The sequence below is a fragment of the Periplaneta americana genome, chromosome 17 (genome assembly GCF_040183065.1).
Source record: "Periplaneta americana isolate PAMFEO1 chromosome 17, P.americana_PAMFEO1_priV1, whole genome shotgun sequence".
Taxonomy (NCBI): domain Eukaryota; kingdom Metazoa; phylum Arthropoda; class Insecta; order Blattodea; family Blattidae; genus Periplaneta; species Periplaneta americana.
The window spans coordinates 49656577-49675534 of NC_091133.1; the positions used below are offsets into that span (position 1 = coordinate 49656577).

Consider the following 18958-nt stretch of genomic DNA (forward strand, 5'->3'; position numbering starts at 1 on the left):
TTATAAGTCATATGATTGACAAATGGAATTTTGTTTGTTTTACTTTTTTTATAACGAATATAATATATTTAATAATTGCTTTATTTATTCAAAAATCACTGTCTTAAGTAATTATATTTCTTCAGAAGTAGGCTGACCTTATTTTGATTTCCTCAAACCGAGATCCTGACTGCTAAATGAATATTTATCTTCCGGGTGACATTCACGGGTCCAGGCAGCTAAGTTCAACACAAGACAACTGATTTACTTACAAATGGCTTTTAAGGAACCCGGAGTTTCATTGCCCCCTCACATAAGCCCACCTTCGGTCCCTATCCTGAGCAAGATTAATCCAGTCTCTACCATTTTATCCCACTCCCTCAAATCCATTTTTATATTATCCTCATCATCTGAGTCCATTATGAAAATTATGGTTTATTTAACGATGCTCACAACTGCCGAGGTTATATCAGCATTGCCAATGTGCCAGAATTTTGTTCCGCAGGAGTTCTTCCTACATGCCAGTAAATCTACTGACATGAGCCTGTCACATTTTAAGCACACTTAAATGTCATTGACCTGGGCCGGGATCGAGCACAGAAGGCCAGTGCTGTATTTGTTATCCATTTTCTGAGAAAACTGAATTTTAAAGCTAAGTTTGGATTTTAAGAAAAAATTTTATATTGTAACCCCTGACATGTTAGTCATCAAATTAAAGCCTATTAAAAGAGCTTTAAAATGAGACATTGTTTGGGTCTGTACCTCATCTGGTTCCGGAAAAAAATGGTAATCCACTACTCCAGGACACAGCAATTTTAGATAAAATATATAAAAATTAATATTTAATAACTTTTTAACACAGGACAAAAAAAATGTTTCTTACGATTTCCATTCATAACTATGTAAGATCACGTAATATAGAAGGTTAAAAAAAAAACGTCAATCAGAATCAGTGTGTTGATTGACATGGAATGACTGTACAGATTATCATGTAAATGGCAGATTAAGCAAACAACTGACATGTGTGCATATAGGATGTGCTTGAAATTCGTCCTGTTCCAGGATAAAATTTAATTTTTGTTAACTGAACTGTATTTGTGTCTAATTGTTTTTAATTTCTCGTGAATACATTTGATGAAAAGTTTTCTTCTTCTTCTTCTTCCCCTTTCAGAAGTGGGTATACACGGCTTATTCAAGGGCATTGGATATTCGAGAAAGTACGGTGACTGTGTCATTTTCTCGTGGATGGGTAAACAGTACTCCCCATTTGATTTATATTGAGAAGCTGCTTTCTGTTTTCACTAGGAGACTGTGCGCAGACTGTACTGTCTGGAATCACTTGGTCAGGCGATTTCGGTCCCGTGATCCCAGGTGGTTACGGCACAGTACGAGCACAGACCTCTATGTAAAAACGTATGAGACCACCCACAGACCTTCTTAAGATAACTTCGGGTGTTTTCACTTTCCATTTGTGTATAACACCAGACATCTGGAGCTTCCAATGTTTCCATATTGCATTGCTCTGTTCTGTTATATGTTAGTCGAACTCCTTGTTTCCCTTTCATTCCGAAAGGGCAAGCTGGAACTCTGGACTGGAAGAACAGTTAATAATACTGGTGCAAGAGCGTGATCACTTTACTGGATCATCTTTTAAGCAACAAAAGATGGTGTGGAACTCCCCTTCCTCATCACGTGCCCTCCACAAATCATGAATCCATACATTTGTCCTCTTCATTTTTCTCTTCTCTCACTTTTGTAACACAAGCCATGACAACATCTTCCTCGACATACCTATGATTACAGCTAGGCAAGAAGAAGAAGAAGAAGAAGAAGAAGAGGCGTATGTAAAGTGCAAAATGTGAGAAAAACTGTCCACGTACAGTTACCGCACAGTCCCTCATGTTAAAACAGACAGCACATGACACATTCCCCAAGTAAGTTAGTCCCCATAGAGCAGGGATCGGCAAAAATATCATCGTGATCACTGGCAATAGTTACGTTGCAGGAGCAACGCAGTGAACTATCTTTGCTTCATCCCCTCCCTTCCATCCAACTCCCCTACAATTCCAGTACACAGGCATCTATCAGTGGCAGGTTATTTGATAAGATTTAGATTCCTTCTTTCTTAAAACCTTCATCTATTCGGAAATGTGTGTTTAAGGAAGAATGGGAGGAACAGTTTTTGTTGTGCACATGATGACAATGTAGATGTTTCTTGTGTTCTAAAATTCTAAGAGGCACTTATAAATCAAATATCTAGCGACATTACGATACATCATAAGATTATCACGAAATCATAGGTGAGCATGAACATATCAATGTAATTGTAAATGGCAATGTATACAGTAGAAATAAGTGTAAACATAAATTTCTTTTCGTAGGGCTTGATGGGGCGAAGCAATTAAAACATTAAAAAGGAAAACTAAATTCAAATAACAGTTCCGGTACTAAAATATGATGAAACAAGCTGTGAGTCAAAGGAAACTCCATGGAAGTTATGTTACTGCTTCGGAAATCTCAAAATTATTGAAGTGCTATAATGAAGGACAGTTCATTAAAACATGTCTGAATAAAGTTGCTAACATTATTTGCCCCGAATAATCTGATGTTTTTAACAGTATGAAATTATCCACACAAACAATACAAAGGAGGATAAGGGATATTGAAACACTAGCTGAACGAGAAATAAATCAAAGATGCATAAACAGTGGTCTAATCTCTTGCTTTAGGTGGAAACACAGATATTGATACAGTAGAACTGGTAATGTTCACTCGTGGAATTACGAAGGATCTCTATGTATAAGAATATTTCCTCGATGTTATTGCACTTAAAGGAAATACAACAGGAGAAGAGTTATTTCAAGCATGAAGAAAATATAGAAGAAATGAATCTGCACATAAAGCAACTTGTATCTGTAGTAACATATGGGACTCGAAATATGTCTTTAAAAATTTCTACTAGGTGGAGTAACGTGTTATTAAGAGAGTTGGAAATAAGTGAGGACATAAAACGTTGCCATTGTATAAACACACCAGACTGGCTTAGATTTTTTTTAAATGCTCTCCATAGAAAATATGTGTAGTCCTGTCATAGGTCAACTGCCACTACCCTACATAGCTGCTAGTTTGGCTCTATATTCAATAGCCTATACTTCGGAACACTTGTTTTCTGAACGAAAACTTGTATATCTAAATAAAGATCGTGACTAACAGACGAAAATTTACGAGTTGTATTAAGAGTGGCAATTTGTGACGTATTTTCCTAGGTTGTTGTAGCACAGTAAAAATAAAGGTGAAATAAAATATAATCTGTCCATCTATAAATCAATATTGTGTAGTCTACGTCAGATGCCTGTGTTGAGGGTTCGCCACTGGGATCCAAACGAAGTGCTCTATATTCCTCAATTAATATTACATCTTATGTATTGCGGCTTGCGTCCAGTGATGTCATCAGTGATTTGCCGACGGCTGCCGTAGAGTCACCACACAGTACCCAATGTGAAAACCGACCTTACACAACACACTATGATAAGCCTGATATAAACTGTGACTGTGATTTCTTCCTTAATTTCTTTCTATTCTTTCTTTCTTACTTTTATAATTTATACTGCCTCTTTGATAAATTTTCACTAACTAGGAAAGACACAGCTTCGTCGGGAGACATTTTCGTGGGGAGTTTCTTACCTAACTTCCAAGATCCACAAACTTTTTTTGCATTAGGAGGCCTAGTAGTCGTAATTTTTGTCGACAATTTAGCCCGCAAACTCATTGCTGCTGCATAAATTAATTGTTTAGGTGTTACATTCTTCCTCAGTTCTTTTGTTTTTCTGTGTTTACTTCTTTCACTTAATTCTTCAGACTTTTTTGATGGGCAGCCACTTATTTTAACACATGTGCTTGCCATATGTCTATACAGGTCTGAAGGCAAAAACTATTTCCGTTTATTAGACAATTTGAATGTATTTTAGAAACTAGTAGGTATTCATTTACACAAATTCCACCAACAATAGTAGGGTAGGAAAAAATCGAGTTTCATGTGGTTTTGTAGAATATTTTAGTTTTGACCTATGTGGAAATCAAATTCATGTATCAAATAATTCACAGTGAAATTATTTTTCACGCATTGCATTGTACTTTTTTCCTTCATATAAAGTTTATAATGACTCACTGTCGGTTTCATTATGAATATACTCTGCTGTATAATTTTTATCTCACTGAAAGATAACTATCATCTTCACCAGAAAGATTTCACAGTATTGCCAGTCTTATCATGAAGAATTCTTATAGATGTAGGTTGTGACTGGCATTTCACGCACATGTAGTTGTGTAAATATTTCACTAAAATATAGCATCATTCAGGAGGATAGGACTTTTTTTTCTATAATGTTAGTGGTAGTTACAGATATGTCCATATTTTCTTTTTATTTCTAAAGTCAAATTAATTGTGCTAAATTTTTTCGATGTGATTTTAAATGCATGTTATACAATTATAATGATGATGCAGTCTTAAGCAAGTTGCAGAGGAAGTTCACTTTGCGCAAGTCAGGGTATAATAACGGGTAGTGGAGGTGTTGACCTGTGAATAATCCAGTGAAAAAGTGTGTGTAATAGTGAAATGGAGGACAGTACAGTGAAACAAGATCTAATGACAATGAAAGAAAACATGGCAGAGCAAAGAAAGAAGATGGAAGAAATACAACTCGAAAATGAAATTTTAAAAAGCAAGAGTAGAAAAAATTTGTTATTTTTCGGGATAGAAGAAAAGAGAGAGAACAGAGTGTAGATACATATGAGAAGATAATGAGAGTGTGTTGGGAGTGTTTTGGTTTGGACGTGTGTCATGGACAAGTACAGGAAGCATTTAGAGTGGGAAAGAAGCAAATCCAAAATGGAGAACAAGTTAGATCAATATTAGTAAAATGTAAGAGCGTGATTATGAAGGAGAGGATTTTGAAGATTAGAAGGACATTAGGGAACACAACGATTAGAATAGAAAATGACTGGAGGTATGATTGAGAAGAAGAGTTTTAATCCCTTTTCTTAAATTAGCACAAAGGAATGGACAATTCACGAGACTTATCAAGACAAAATTAAGATAAACAATTTGGTTTTTAGTGTAGAGGAGTGCCTAGTAAGCATAAAGGATCTGGATGTAGGCTCAGAAGAAAGGGAAAGAAATAGGAAAATTTTGAAGGAAAAAAATCAAAAGTATAGTGTCGAAGGGCAAGGTTAGTAACACGAGTATGGTCAGTGTACACAAGAACAGTGAGGCGTGTGGAAGTGATGAGTTCAGCAAAAGTACCAGGGAAGTAGGCAGTGTCGTCATCCGAAGAAGAAGAAGTAGGAGTGACGTGAACTGAAATTCAGCAGACAGCAGATCGTGATCTCGGTGCAAATGAAGGAAGATAGCGGACAGCAGCTGAGGGCCATTCCAAAGAGAGTGAAGGAACTAAGAACCAAAGTGAGGCTGTTGAAAAGTAGAGTGATGGAGGTAGGAGATAGAATAGGAAGCAGTGATGAAGGAAGAGGGGAAAACAAGGGAAAAAATCAGTATGATTTAAGGAAATGCTGTGGAGGGAAAATAAATCGAGATAAAAGAAAATTAAGATCTAAAATAAAGTAGAAATGTGAGAAAGTTAACAATGAGTTCTAAAAATGCAAATAGAGATATGAAGAGAGAGGAAATGTGCCATAGAAGAAGGGGGTACAGAGTTATAAGTATAATATTTTGGTATAGTAATGAGAGAGGAGTAAGATTAGTGGAAGAAATGATGATGGACAAGATAAGACAGAGTGGAAGAAATGTAATAATAAATTAAAACAATTAATGACCTAATGACTAGTATGAGAGGTGTTGTAAAACGGGGAGACGGCACTGTGAACTAATTGTGAAGTGCCACCTCACCAATAAGACATTGCTTAATGACAAATATATTAATTCATTCATTATAGTGATGAAAGCAAAAATACACGACAGACTTCAAAATGGAGCATTTAAAAATGTATATAAAAGTTAGAAGCTTCAATATGTTGCAAAAGTGACTTATAAAGACATTTTAAATTATACCTATTGATTTAAGAGAGCAACAAGTGAACAGAATAGTTAACTTTCGAAAGCTATAAACATAAAATTTATATGGTGAAGAATTGGTAGAACGGAAAAAAATTCTCTCCGGCACACACAGGGGAACATAATAGGTAGAACTAGAAATTAAAGGGATTCAATCTGGCATCGGAAGTTAAAATCCAGTGTGGCTCAGTGGATAAAGCACCAGCACATAAAACTGGAAACCTGGATTTGAATCCCGGTGCCACAGAGAATTTTTTTCTGTTCTACCAATTCTTAATCATATGGAAACGCAAAATTACTGCACTGAAACTCCATATGTACTTCAGTACATCATAGTAATATGATAAAGCGTAAGCAATCACTTTGTGATTCAAGACGGCACCATGTTCTGTCGGACCCCGGCCATTCAGTCACTCATAATGAGTGCACCTCTGTACTTGTGGTTGGACATTGTGTCTACTGTCACACATACTGTGACACTGTACATGAGGGTAGGCCAACAAAGGGGAACACAGTAGGTAGAACTTAAAAATGAGAGGGTTTCAATCTGGCATCGGAACTTGAATCCGGTGTGGTTAGTGGATAAAGTGCCAGCACATAAAGCTGGAAATCTGGGTTCGAGTCCCGGTGCCAGAGAGAATTTTTCTTTTTTCTACTGATTCTTAACCCTATGAAAACACAGAATTACTGCACTAAAACTCCATATGTACTTCGGTACATCATAGTAATATAAAATGAATATAGAAATTTTGAAAGAATTGAGAATGACATCAGCCTTTGAAGAAATTTTAAATTTTAAGTCATGTTAATAGGATGTTCGCAACAGATATCTTATATAACTAAAAAATTACACCCAATGGGTACAAGAAATCCAGGAAGACCACTGAAGAGACTTCTTAACTACTAATATGAGACAGAAGGAGCAACTTCTTGGAAGCTACATGATGATGATGATGATGATTATTGTGTGAAAGACTAACTTCAAAATAACATCACAAAACCATTTTCAACTTCATATTCGAAAGTTGTGAATAAACATTTTGTCTGGTTCTTCTCTAATCCAGACCACTGTGCAGTCGTTTTATTTTAAGTAAGATATGGAAACCAATTTTACATGTTTTAAAACACTTAGAAGAAGAACTTGAGATGTAACTTATTCTAAAAAATTACTTATGTGTAATAAATAACTCGGTATGTTTTACCACTTGATATTCTCATAGCTAAAATGTAACTCTTCTAATATAATCTCGCTTCTTTATCATTACTAAAGCAACCTGGTTTGCATGGCAGCTGACAGCAGACAGCATCAGCGGTATAACAGTGCTGATCATATAACTACTTATTTTTTAGACTTAATGATTGAATTTCTCTCTCTCTGCCAATAATGATAAAGGTAAAGGTAAAGTCAATCCCATGACAGGCCAAATTGGCCCAGAGGTGGCAAGAGGCTAAGGCTTCCTCCCACCTTTGCAGACATTCGACATTTAATGGCAGTAGAGATATCAGTCCTGTGTGCCTGCCACCTTTACCCCAAGGGAATTTCCCTCGTACTCATTTCTTTTAGAGGCTGGAAGGATTAGATCAATGGAAAAATTTATAATCTCCATCGGGAATCGAACCTGCGACCTTCTGGCTTGCAGCATAATGCCTTAACCGCAATGTTACCACATGCCCCCATACCAATAATAATATTAATCTCAAATAAATTATTTATAGTTCTCTTTTACATACATTTGTATTGCAATATACCATGCATCTCCAACCAATCTGGCAGGCCAGATCTGGTCCACATAGCACCTTTGTGCGGCTTCCAAAAGAAATTCAATTACAGGTACCTACTGTATTTTGACATTCGATCTGAAAGAAAATAATTTGAAGCTCATGAAGTAATATATTATCATTGTTTAAAAATATTCAATGACGTGCAAAAAGTTGAGTTCTTTAAACAGAAACCATAGGCTCACAAAGCTATACCATTATGAAGTTCTCTAATCACCCACCAGAAATATGCCACAGTTTTTGTAGTGACTATAAAATAACAGATGACCATGAAATAAGAGGCAGATGTTTCATAAGAAATAAACCTTTAACGAAATGTTATTACTTATGGTACTTCATTACTACTGTTAAACCTGTAAAATATATATATATATTTTTTTTTTTTTTTACCTTGGGGATTTAGTGAAGTGAATTTTTTTTTTTTAATGGCAGGCAGAGTAACTATCTCATGCCCCCATGTTTTAGATTGCTACCAGTGCACTTCATTAGAACCAGGTACCCAGCTTCGAAGCTGTTAGCCCTGTGAACTTACAATATATTTATGTTCCCCTATTATCATAATTCAGGGTTGTTATCTAAGAAATTAGCAAGTTCTTTGTGATAGTAGAAGAGAAAGAGTGGGGGAAGGGAAGTGGTCCGTGGCCCATTTCTTTTAGGGCTCATCCCGACATTTGCCTTTATTGCTCAAGGGAAACCACAGAAAAACCTAGAGCAGGATGAGATGTCGTGCTGACGACAAGCCAATTGGCTATAGTGGGGTCGGAATATGTTCAGGTGGGAGGTTTTAGTTTAATCATGATTCAAACTACAAATACATGAAAATACATATTAATTTGTTACAAAGAATTCAAGGCATCTATGCAGCCAATAACGTGATGACCCTGGAACAGAGAAATAACATTATTAGTGCATTAAGTGACATGTATGTCTGAGGAGTCAAATTGTTGTTTAGAGTTCAAGTTGGTATTCGTCTTGTACATTGCCGTTCCAAGCTAGAGGGTGGAGTACACTCTTAGGTCTTTTATGTTTATCTAACGCAGGATTGTAATTTCCTAGTGAAGAAATTAGTGGGTTTGTGCTGCTGTACGACTTGGTGTACGTGCAGAAGGCTTGATTTGAAATAAATTCTTGAATTGTCGGAATTTCTAGTTCTTCATGAATCAATCTAACAGGAGTTACTCTAGGAAGTCCTGTGATGAATCTTAAAATTTTGTTTTGGAAAACTTGTAATTTTTTACGGACTGTAATAGGTGCATGTCCCCAAGCAGGACAAGCATATAGTATTACTGACCTAATTAATCTTTTGTACAAAGTTAGAGCTGTGTGTATATTTAGATTTCTGCTTTTATTTAATATTGGGTAAAGCTCCACCATTCTAGCATTGGTAAGTCTGAGTTTTTGTAGTACGTGTTCGGAGAAAGCAAGCCGTCTGTCTAGTGTTACTCCGAGATATTTAACTGAAGTTTTCCACTCGATTTGTGATCCATTTATAGCTAACTTCGTGTGATTTATACCCGGTCTATTGAATTTATTTCTTCTGCTAAATAAGATGGCTTGTGTTTTAGATATATTTAATTTGATTCTCCATCTGAGGAGCCATGGTTCAATGTCACGCAGGTGACCTTGTAGCCTGGTAATGGCGACAGTTGGCTTCCATGATGCCATGAGAAATGCCGAATCGTCAGCGTATAGTGCTAAAATACTATTATTGAAATTTTGATTAAAAGGCAAGTCATTGATATAGATTTGGAAAAGTGTTGGTGCCAGAATGCTGCCCTGAAGCACACCAGTATTAATATCTCGCGACGTGGAGTGCATATTGGTCAACTTCGACACCATTCAAGTCAATGCAAGTTAAGTCTTAATTTGACATTTTTGGATGTTTTCTTGCAGAACTTCACAGAAATTTAATATTGAACATCTCAATAATAACTTGGCATGGATGTGTCTTGTTTTGAATGGTATGCTTGTATACTTGATTATTTAAGTGTCCCTAAAGAAAAAATTCAGGTGGTGTTAGGTTGGGGGATCTTCCAAGCGAATCAATAGGACCCTAACGTCCTATCCACATTCTTGGAAACCACCTATCCAGCCATTCCCGTACTACCAGTGTGTAATGTGGCAGAGCTTGCTGCCACCACAAGTCTTCAAAGTCATTAAATATTTGCCTCTTATTTTGCGGCCATCCAATAGAATCAATGTAACCTTCATATTTGATTTTGCGACCTCTGACTCCTGTTTCCTTGCATTTTCTTCAGTTGTGAGTAGTTATAAGTTCAGATAGTTATTATTTACTGTCGTTCATGTCGTTGATATGCCTTGTGCTAAATGGAGAAGGGTATATGCAGAATGCTGTGTTTTTAAAGTACAATGGAGAGTAGATTACTTTATTATTGAAAATAAAAGCAAGGTGTTATGCCTCATCTACAATGAAATTTTTTTTTTTATTTCCATGTTTAAAGGATACAACTTTTGAAGACAATATGATAGTAGAGATCATAGTAAATATTCGGGTTCACTGAACAGATGCTTGTGCATAATGTGGAAGCTGTGAAAAAAGATCTTGCTTCTCATCAGCATATTTTCACTGAGAAGAAACACGAAAACGCATCAATGAAGCTAATTTTGAAGTTGCTCGTGAACTATCTAAGATAGGGAATCCATTTGCTGATAAAGATAGTATAGTAAAAATTTGCTTTCTGAAAGCTGTTGAGCAAATTCGCCTGAATAAAATCTTTCAATTCATAGCAATAAGATGGTCAGATAATGCCATTAACCATGAACTAAAGATTAAGACAAATCTAATAGTTTTGAAAGATTTTCAATTGTTGTGCACTAATCAATAGATATTTCAGATTACAAAACTGTGTGCAGTTCACAACTTGTAAAATAGTAGTATACTGGAGAAGCATTTTTTTTTTTTTTAGTTTAGAAAATTTTATCGAACTTTGGATTAAAATGGAAAAACATTAATTAGGTTTCTATACGTAATAGGTACAGCATGTGTGGAATGAAAAGTGACTTGGTAGGAAATATCTGTAAAGCCCTGAACCAAACAAGATGCTACTTTGATGTGGTTAATAAATTAATTAATTTATGCCAAACTTATGTAGTACAATCTGTATTGCTCTTCATGGACTTAGATTATGGAGGATCCTGCCTCGTAGCTGCCCAGAACAACATAGCCATTCTCACTTTAAAGCAAAATTGTCTAGTTGCAATGTTAGATTTTGTCACTGTTAGTGTGTTAATTTAAATGTTACATGTGCCAAGACAAAATATTTTAGTCTCAAAGAAGATAAATGTTTATATAGATAAACCATTATTTCCTGCATATGCTGGTGAAAGTCCCATATTTTTAGCCCCCCCCCCCCCCCAATACTCCGTCTAGGCCAGTTTTGATCTTAACATGTCTCTTCTCTTTTGACTCCTGTCACTCATAAACTAACAGTTGAGCTGATAAGGTTTTACAAACACATTTCTGACATGAGTCATGTTACCTACCCCATTTGTGTCATGATTCAGTCTTAAAAAATCTGTGAAGTTAGATATCGTGCATGATTTCTGATCGTGTTGAATATTACAGTTCTTTGTACTAATTATACAAAACTTTATTGATTATATTAATTAATTTGTGTTAATTAAGTATAGAATATTGGTAATAACTCTTTATATATTCATTTTTTGAAAAATATCAAAAACAAAAGTTGTTGGAGATATCTAACTAAAACTTATGGCTGTGGTCTCACAAAAGTATTGATTCATGTACAGGATGTGGCAAAAAATAACACTTTTTTAAAATGGCACTCTATATTAAATTTTACATATTTGAAATCTCCATTCAATTTTACATACAAATAGAAGTTTGACTCAGCATAAATGATGAATATTCTCTTGTAAATGTAAATGTGTGCATTCATATGGAGTAGGCCATGAAACAAACAAAACATTGAATGGCAGAAGCACATACACAGTATCCACAAAAAGTCAATGTCTGGGCAGGTTTAGTGGCAAGCAGGAAAATTGGTCCATTTTTCATAGAAGGAAATTTGAACTCTGATAAGTATCAAAAGCTTCTGCATGATGTTATCCCAGCTTTCAGACAGTTGTTTCCTGGTGTTTGTCAAGGCAATATCTGGTTTCAACAAGATGGTGCACCTTCACATTACATTATGGTAGAAGAGTAATGGATTTCCTCAACCAAATGTTCCCTGGTAGATGGATTGGAAGAAGAGGACACATTGAATGGCCAGCTAGATCATTTGACCTTAACCCCTTGGATTTCTTTCTGTGGGGTTACTTACAGTCCAGGGTGTATCGTGATAGACTGAACAGTGTTGAAGACCTGAAATTAGGGATTAGTAATGAGATGGAACTGATCACTCCTGAAACTGTGAGAAAGTCAATGGACTGCTTTCGTGATAGACTGGGGCATTGTTTGGCCATGAAGGTTCTCATTTTGAACATTTGTTATCATTTTAAACATTCTCTGAAACAATCATGTTATTGTTTTGTTTGTTTCATGGCCTACTTCATATGAATACACACATTTATTTTGTGTTACATTATCAAAGCATTTGAAAAACCATAACATTTACAAGAGAGTATTCATCATTTATGCTGAGTCAAACTTCTCTTTGTATGTAAAATTGAATGGAGATTTCAAATATGAAACACTTAATATAGGGTGCCATTTAAAAAAGTGTTATTTTTTTTTGCCACATCCTGTACATGAATCAATACTTTTGTGAAACCACAGCCATAAGTTTTAGTTAGATACCTCCAACAACTTTTGTTTTTGGTATTTTTCATAAAATGAATATATAAAGACTTATTACCAATATTCCATACTTAATTAACACACTGTATGCAATTTTTGGTGTTTATGTTTACATTATTATCAGTGAGTCATTTTAGGAAAAAATGTCACTAAGGAAACCATGCACTTTGAACAAGAAGTACGTCATTTTCAAATGCTAAGAAGCCAAGCAAGGAAGATTGTTTTTAAGATTTATTGTTTCTTTAAACAAATTAAACTGGAGGAGAAATGTCACCAGTTCAATTTTAGAGCCTATAGTAATAAACTTACAGGACAATGACTCGGAAGATAACGCAAAATGAAGCTCACAGACAAATTGACGAAAGTGACGATGATTTGAATATTGGCAGTGAAAATGAACCATCCATCATAACAAAATCAAATTTTATTTTAGACGTATTAGTTACTAATATTTATATCATTCAGTAGATATGTTTATGATGATGATGATAATAATAATAATAATAATAATAATAATAATAATAATAATAATAATAATAATGGTAATAAACGTAAAATATTTGTATTTTATTTTACGAACCTAATGACTACAAGAGTTAGTACATTATTTTAATTAGCTACATAGGCATAGTGTGGCCTGCCGAAGCAGTTGCAACTTAAGAATGGGTCACAGTCCTGCCATCTGTCCGCAATATGCCGAACCCGAATCACGCAAGTGAAGTGGGAAGGCATTGGATACACACATGATTAGGTACTTTGAAATGTAAGCTATTACAATAATGTAATGATTCACAAATATTATGGGATAGTAATATATTCCTTATGCATATACGAGAGAGAGAGAGATCATCTTGGAATGCTGCTATGAGTTCTCGATGGCAGACATATGAAATAACTCGCATGAAAAGCATTATAGCATACCTGGGTTCACTTTCCAGCAAAGATTGTTTTTTTTTTTTTTTTTTTTTTTTTAGTGTCTGCATACATGCATATGTTTGTCGTGTATTATCTTGTGATGACCTTACTTCTTCCTTAACAAATAGTCAAGAAATTCTGCTAAATGTGAGTCTTTAATGTTTTGTTCAAAATTCTCACAATAGAATGGAACCCAGAGAGTTCAGTCTTTGAAAGTTAATGATGGTGAATGTACCGTAGGCAGTGATACTGTTTTCTTTTTTTCTGGCTAATTATTGCATTTATGCGCACTCATTTTTTCATTCATTATGATTTTCAATAATAAGTTGAATGTTGAGTTTTAAATAATGACCTATATAATATGTACACCCCTGCATACCTGGTATGGCATGAATTGTCCATGCACATTGACACCATTTAAACCTCCAAATTTTGATACGGACATGAAATTACTGGTATATTTTTCATTGATTCTTCTCATTCAGAGACAGGGTTCTGTTACATGTAAATCTATGACACATGCCTTCCAGCTTTACTTCCCTTCCCAAAGAAGCCATGGTTAAGATTTTAATTGCCACAGGAAATCTATTGTACTAACGTCGGGTTTAACTTGCAAACCTCTGATCTAATGACAAGTGCCCCCTCAATGTGTATAAATGTACTGTTTGTTTTTTAGGTCCTGTCCAAGTGATGAGGCAATCTCTGCATCATTACTTGACAAGAGGTGGTGTAAAAATCCTGTTCTCAAGAGTGAGCCAGGCTTATTGATGAAATGTGAAAATTTTAAGATTACCGGTAGTCGTAATGAAGAAAGTACAAAGTCATGCAATTCATCTTCAGACACTATAAACAACAAACTGAAAGAAAGAAATTTTAACAGACAGAACAAAAATTCATATTGTTGTCCACTCTGTTGTGAAGGGGAAATGATCGTTTGCAGGAAAGACAGTGAAACATCCACATTTACCTCGGATCTGTGCAGTAAGACTGAAAATAGTTCCCTAGAAGACAAACAAATTTGTGAACCGTCTGTAGAATGCAATAATAACTGTAACAAAGATAATGATGTGTCAGTGAAAACTGATACTGGTAGCATGGACCATATGCAACATAATATTGTCTATGAAGTGAGGGATGTAGATAATAATTACACTCTTGTGGAAAGTAGTGTGGGGTGGTGGAATGATGAAAATACATTAGAGAGTGCCGAAATTATTATAGAAACATTGAATCCAGAAGATGCTAAAGTTTTATGTGAGATGAATGATGACAGTAGCTGGAATCTGGTGAGCCAATTAGACCTGGAGAGCAGCAAGCCTACATGCCAGCTTTGTGGTGAGTCGTTTATCAGTGAGGAACTTTGCTTGGACCATTCAAGGACTCATTCTGAAGAAGATTGTTATCCATGCAGCCTTTGCGGTATGATTTTTACCAATGAACTAGACATTACAAGCCATTGTGAAGAACATAAAGCAGAAGGAAGGAAAACCAGAACTAAAATTTCGAAAGGTCGTCTAACGTGTAGTATATGTGGAAGAAGATTTAACAACGAAAAAACTCTGAGTGAACATACATGTGGAACAAATGAGGCTAAACAATTTCGATGTGAGACATGTAAAAAATCTTATATTTCAGAGGTAAGATTAAGATTTCATCGTCAGTTTCACGAAGGCGCAAAACCAAATCATTGTAGTCAATGTGGGAAAGAATTTGACAATGAAGGAAGTTTGTATTACCATACACGGATGGTTCACGAGGGGGCCAGGCCATTTTGTTGTGAAGAATGTGGGAAACGTTTCTATTCAAATGCGAGATTAGAAGCACATAAACGAGTTCATTCTGGGGAACGTCCATTTGAGTGTGAAGTATGTGGACGGCGGTTTTATGATCGAGAAACTCTAAAGGGACATTACATCACGCACATGTCAGTAAAGCCATTTCAGTGTGATTTGTGTGGAGTATGTTGTGGTAGAAAAAGTTTGCTGAAGCAGCACATCCACATACACCATTCCAACACTTACATGCCAAAACGAATTCCCTCTCTCATTCATTATTTCTGTAAGATATGCAACGAGACATTTACGAGCTCATCAGATGTTTTAACTCACAGAACGACTCACTGGGGAATGATGCAAAATGGTGGTAGTGAGAATAAGGAACCCAAACCTCATGTGTGCGAGTACTGTGGAGAAGCTTTTTCCATGGTTAACACACTTGGTAGACACCGGAAACAGGAACATCCTAATGAACAACCGTATGTGTGTAGTATTTGTAAAGAAACATCTCGTACATTGTATGAAGCCAGGGCACATCGCAAAATTCACACATCAGCTGAGGATGTGGACAACAAAGAAAAAGCAAAGCCAGATCCACATAAAGTTCTGACTCAGAAAGTATTTATATGTGAAGAATGTGGAAAGCCATTACCAGGCCGGCGTAAATTTATGGCACACATGAAAGCCCATCGCATGGACTTACCATTTGAGTGTACAGTGTGTGGAAAAAAGTTCACCGAAAAACAGCGACTTCTCGTTCATATGCGTTTACATACAGGGGAGAAACCATACTCTTGTAGTGAATGTGGTAAACGATTCACCCAATCATCGGCTCTTTACACTCACGCATTACTTCATACTGGTGAAAAACCCCATTCGTGTGACTTGTGCGGAAAAGCTTTTCGTATAAAAGCTGATAGAGATAATCATCGACGTACACATACGGGTGAGAAACCATATCATTGTGAATTCTGTCAAAAACAGTTCCGTACAGGACAGGTATATTATCAGCATCGTATGATTCATACCGGTGAGAGACGTTTTCCGTGTGATATTTGTGGAAAAGCATTCAAACGTTCACATACACTTGTAGTTCATAAACGAATTCACACTGGTGAAAAACCAAACATCTGTGACATTTGTGGACGAGGTTTCAGGCAGAGGACTGATATGAAAAAGCATAGAGCTCTTCATGCTGCATAGCTGTTAATTTTGAGTGTCTGGTTGATTTTTAATGTTATTTATAGGAGTGAGTGTAATGTGATGAACTTGTCAAGTGTGATGTGTCCACAATCAGCAGATGAAATGTTGTAGATGGAAACATTTATAAAATGTTGAGTGACTCTTGGAATTTTGTGTGTGTGTGTTTTCTTGCATGATGCATAGATCTTGTGTACACGTTTCTTGCCATTATTTCTTCTGAAAGAGAAACCAGAGTATAAATTCGAATATCAGTTAAGATAATCCAGTTGTGATCTGAGTACTTGCAATTGAATGTAAGAATGTCTTGAATACATTTTACTAATGTTGTTATAGAGCAAATAATTATTACTGCTGAACACTGTAATACTGTTACACATAATGGTATAATAATAATCAGTGCAGGATAAACTGTAAATATACTTTCTCATAAATAAATAACTTTGAAAAAATGGTACAAATATAAAAGCTGCTATGAAAAAATGTTCTGCATTTACTTTTCAGTATTATGTATGTGTGTGTGTGTGTATATATATATATTTCTGGATTTACATGTTTTATACCCCGTTTCATGTAGGTCGTCGCTGCTTTCTAGCAACCCAGAACATCATGAGCCATTTGTGCTTAAGCAGTGTTGCCTAATTGTAATATTACGACTCAGTCGCTGTTAGTTAGAGGAAGTTAAATATTACATGCACCCTGACAAAATATTGTAGACACGAACAAGATGAGCTGTATGAGCTAAGTTACGTGAAAAACATTGTATTGGATTGGTGCATAAATTCATAGTGTTTTTATGTACTTTCATTCATCTGCTAAATTATATCCGCTCCTCAACAAGAAATCATCTCTAAAGCTACAAAATTACATGCTACTGTACACATCTCTATTACGACCTCTCAAATAAAATCCTACGAATTTCACTCAATTCTCCTTGGTTTGTCCGTAACAGCCAACTACACAGAGAAACTGGTATTGACACAATCAAACAGTTTATTCATTCACAAGCTAAGAAGTTCTATAACAACCTAGAAAACGTTCCAGGCACCATCCACTACTCTCTCGGAAGGAAGTCCACATTTCCCACCAGAATCAAGAGCCGACTTCCAATGGACCTCATATTATAATCAAAATTTATCATTACACCAACCTATGTAAATAATTATTTATTAACAATTATTTTTGTTCATTGAGGAGCCTAATCTAGGCTGCCGTCAATTCAGTGTCATGTATTGTATTTATATTTCATTTAGAAATTATCTCTATAGCGCTAAATGCGCTGATCGATCAATAAATTATTTTTAAAAAAATTCATCTGCTGTCCATGTTTCCATAGCAACCAAGTATTTATTTACGTTATGAAGTTAAGCACCAATCCAATAGTATAATAATTGTAACAATAATTATATGCTTACACTGTCAGAAGTATGGTTTATTCTTCAGTTCCTAAAATGGTAGTAATTGAATTACATACTTTCATATTTTTATTGGCATATTCTCCAAATTAGTGTCTTAATTACCATCCCAAGATGAATTTTTAAAATTTGCTAGTTTATTCAAAAGATAATCTATAGTAATATCACAGTCTAGTATATACAGTAACGAAGCTTGAGTTTATGAGAGTACTAGGAACAGTAGACTGGGCAGGTACTAATTTTGCATTGTCTGTAATGAGGCAATAGTAGCGATGATAGTGGTTAGCAACTATCTATGGATGCATATTTACTATGTATTGAGCTTCATGACTGTATATACTAGACTGTGGTAATATCATTGTTCACAGAAACAATACCAATGAAAGAAATACGAGTACAATATTCTAAATTGTTTGTTGTATGGTTTCAAATAATGTAAAGTAGCTTTCATTCTCATGCAACAAGTTGTATAAAATCAGTCATTTGAAACTGATCTCCTACAATTAGTTGAATTTTGAGTTTTACGTCTTTGCAACCTGCTTCTTCTGTAGAAAACGATATTTTTCTTCTTTTGGTTTAATTGAGAAGGTTACATCCATATTTTGTGAGCAATATTGAACGTTTGAGTTCTCAAAAGAACTGCATGATTCCTCAAAATCCAGTACGGTGTAAGGTATGAGTTTATCATACAATAAAGGTATTTTCCACTCTTAAACGAATTTTAAATTAATAATCTTCTCACTTGAAGTCATTTTCACAAATAAAATTCTGTAAAAGAGACTGATCATATGACTCGGACATCAATCTCCTCTATTATATATTCTAACTTCAGTTATTCTAATCAAATCTATTCCATTCATTCTGATACCTTCTAACAACATAGTGCTTCTTCTTGCACTCTTAAATGCAATTTATCATAATGTAATACCTTTTAACCATTGGAATTTGTTCGAATCTAACCCGAACCAGTCTCTTCTATCCATTCTAATTTCTCCTAGTGTAATCTTGTGTAATTTCTTTCATTTTGTCAAATTCAGTTTATTCT

The 18958-nt window shown here is 35.3% G+C and overlaps 1 protein-coding gene across 3 annotated transcripts in view; it reads left to right on the forward strand.

The window, feature by feature from the left end:
- LOC138693114 (zinc finger protein 624-like) overlaps window positions 1-18755 on the forward strand; it is a 42282-nt gene extending 23527 nt beyond the window's left edge. For 2 of the 3 annotated variants that reach the window (XM_069816747.1, XM_069816748.1), the window contains exon 7: window positions 14200-18695. In XM_069816747.1, coding sequence (XP_069672848.1) covers window positions 14200-16501 — 2302 coding nt within the window. In that variant the 3' untranslated portion in view covers window positions 16502-18695. Of the gene's footprint in view, window positions 1-14199 lie in introns of all 3 variants that reach the window. The other variant, XM_069816749.1, reaches the window with a different exon arrangement.
- The last annotated feature ends 203 nt before the right edge of the window (window positions 18756-18958 follow it).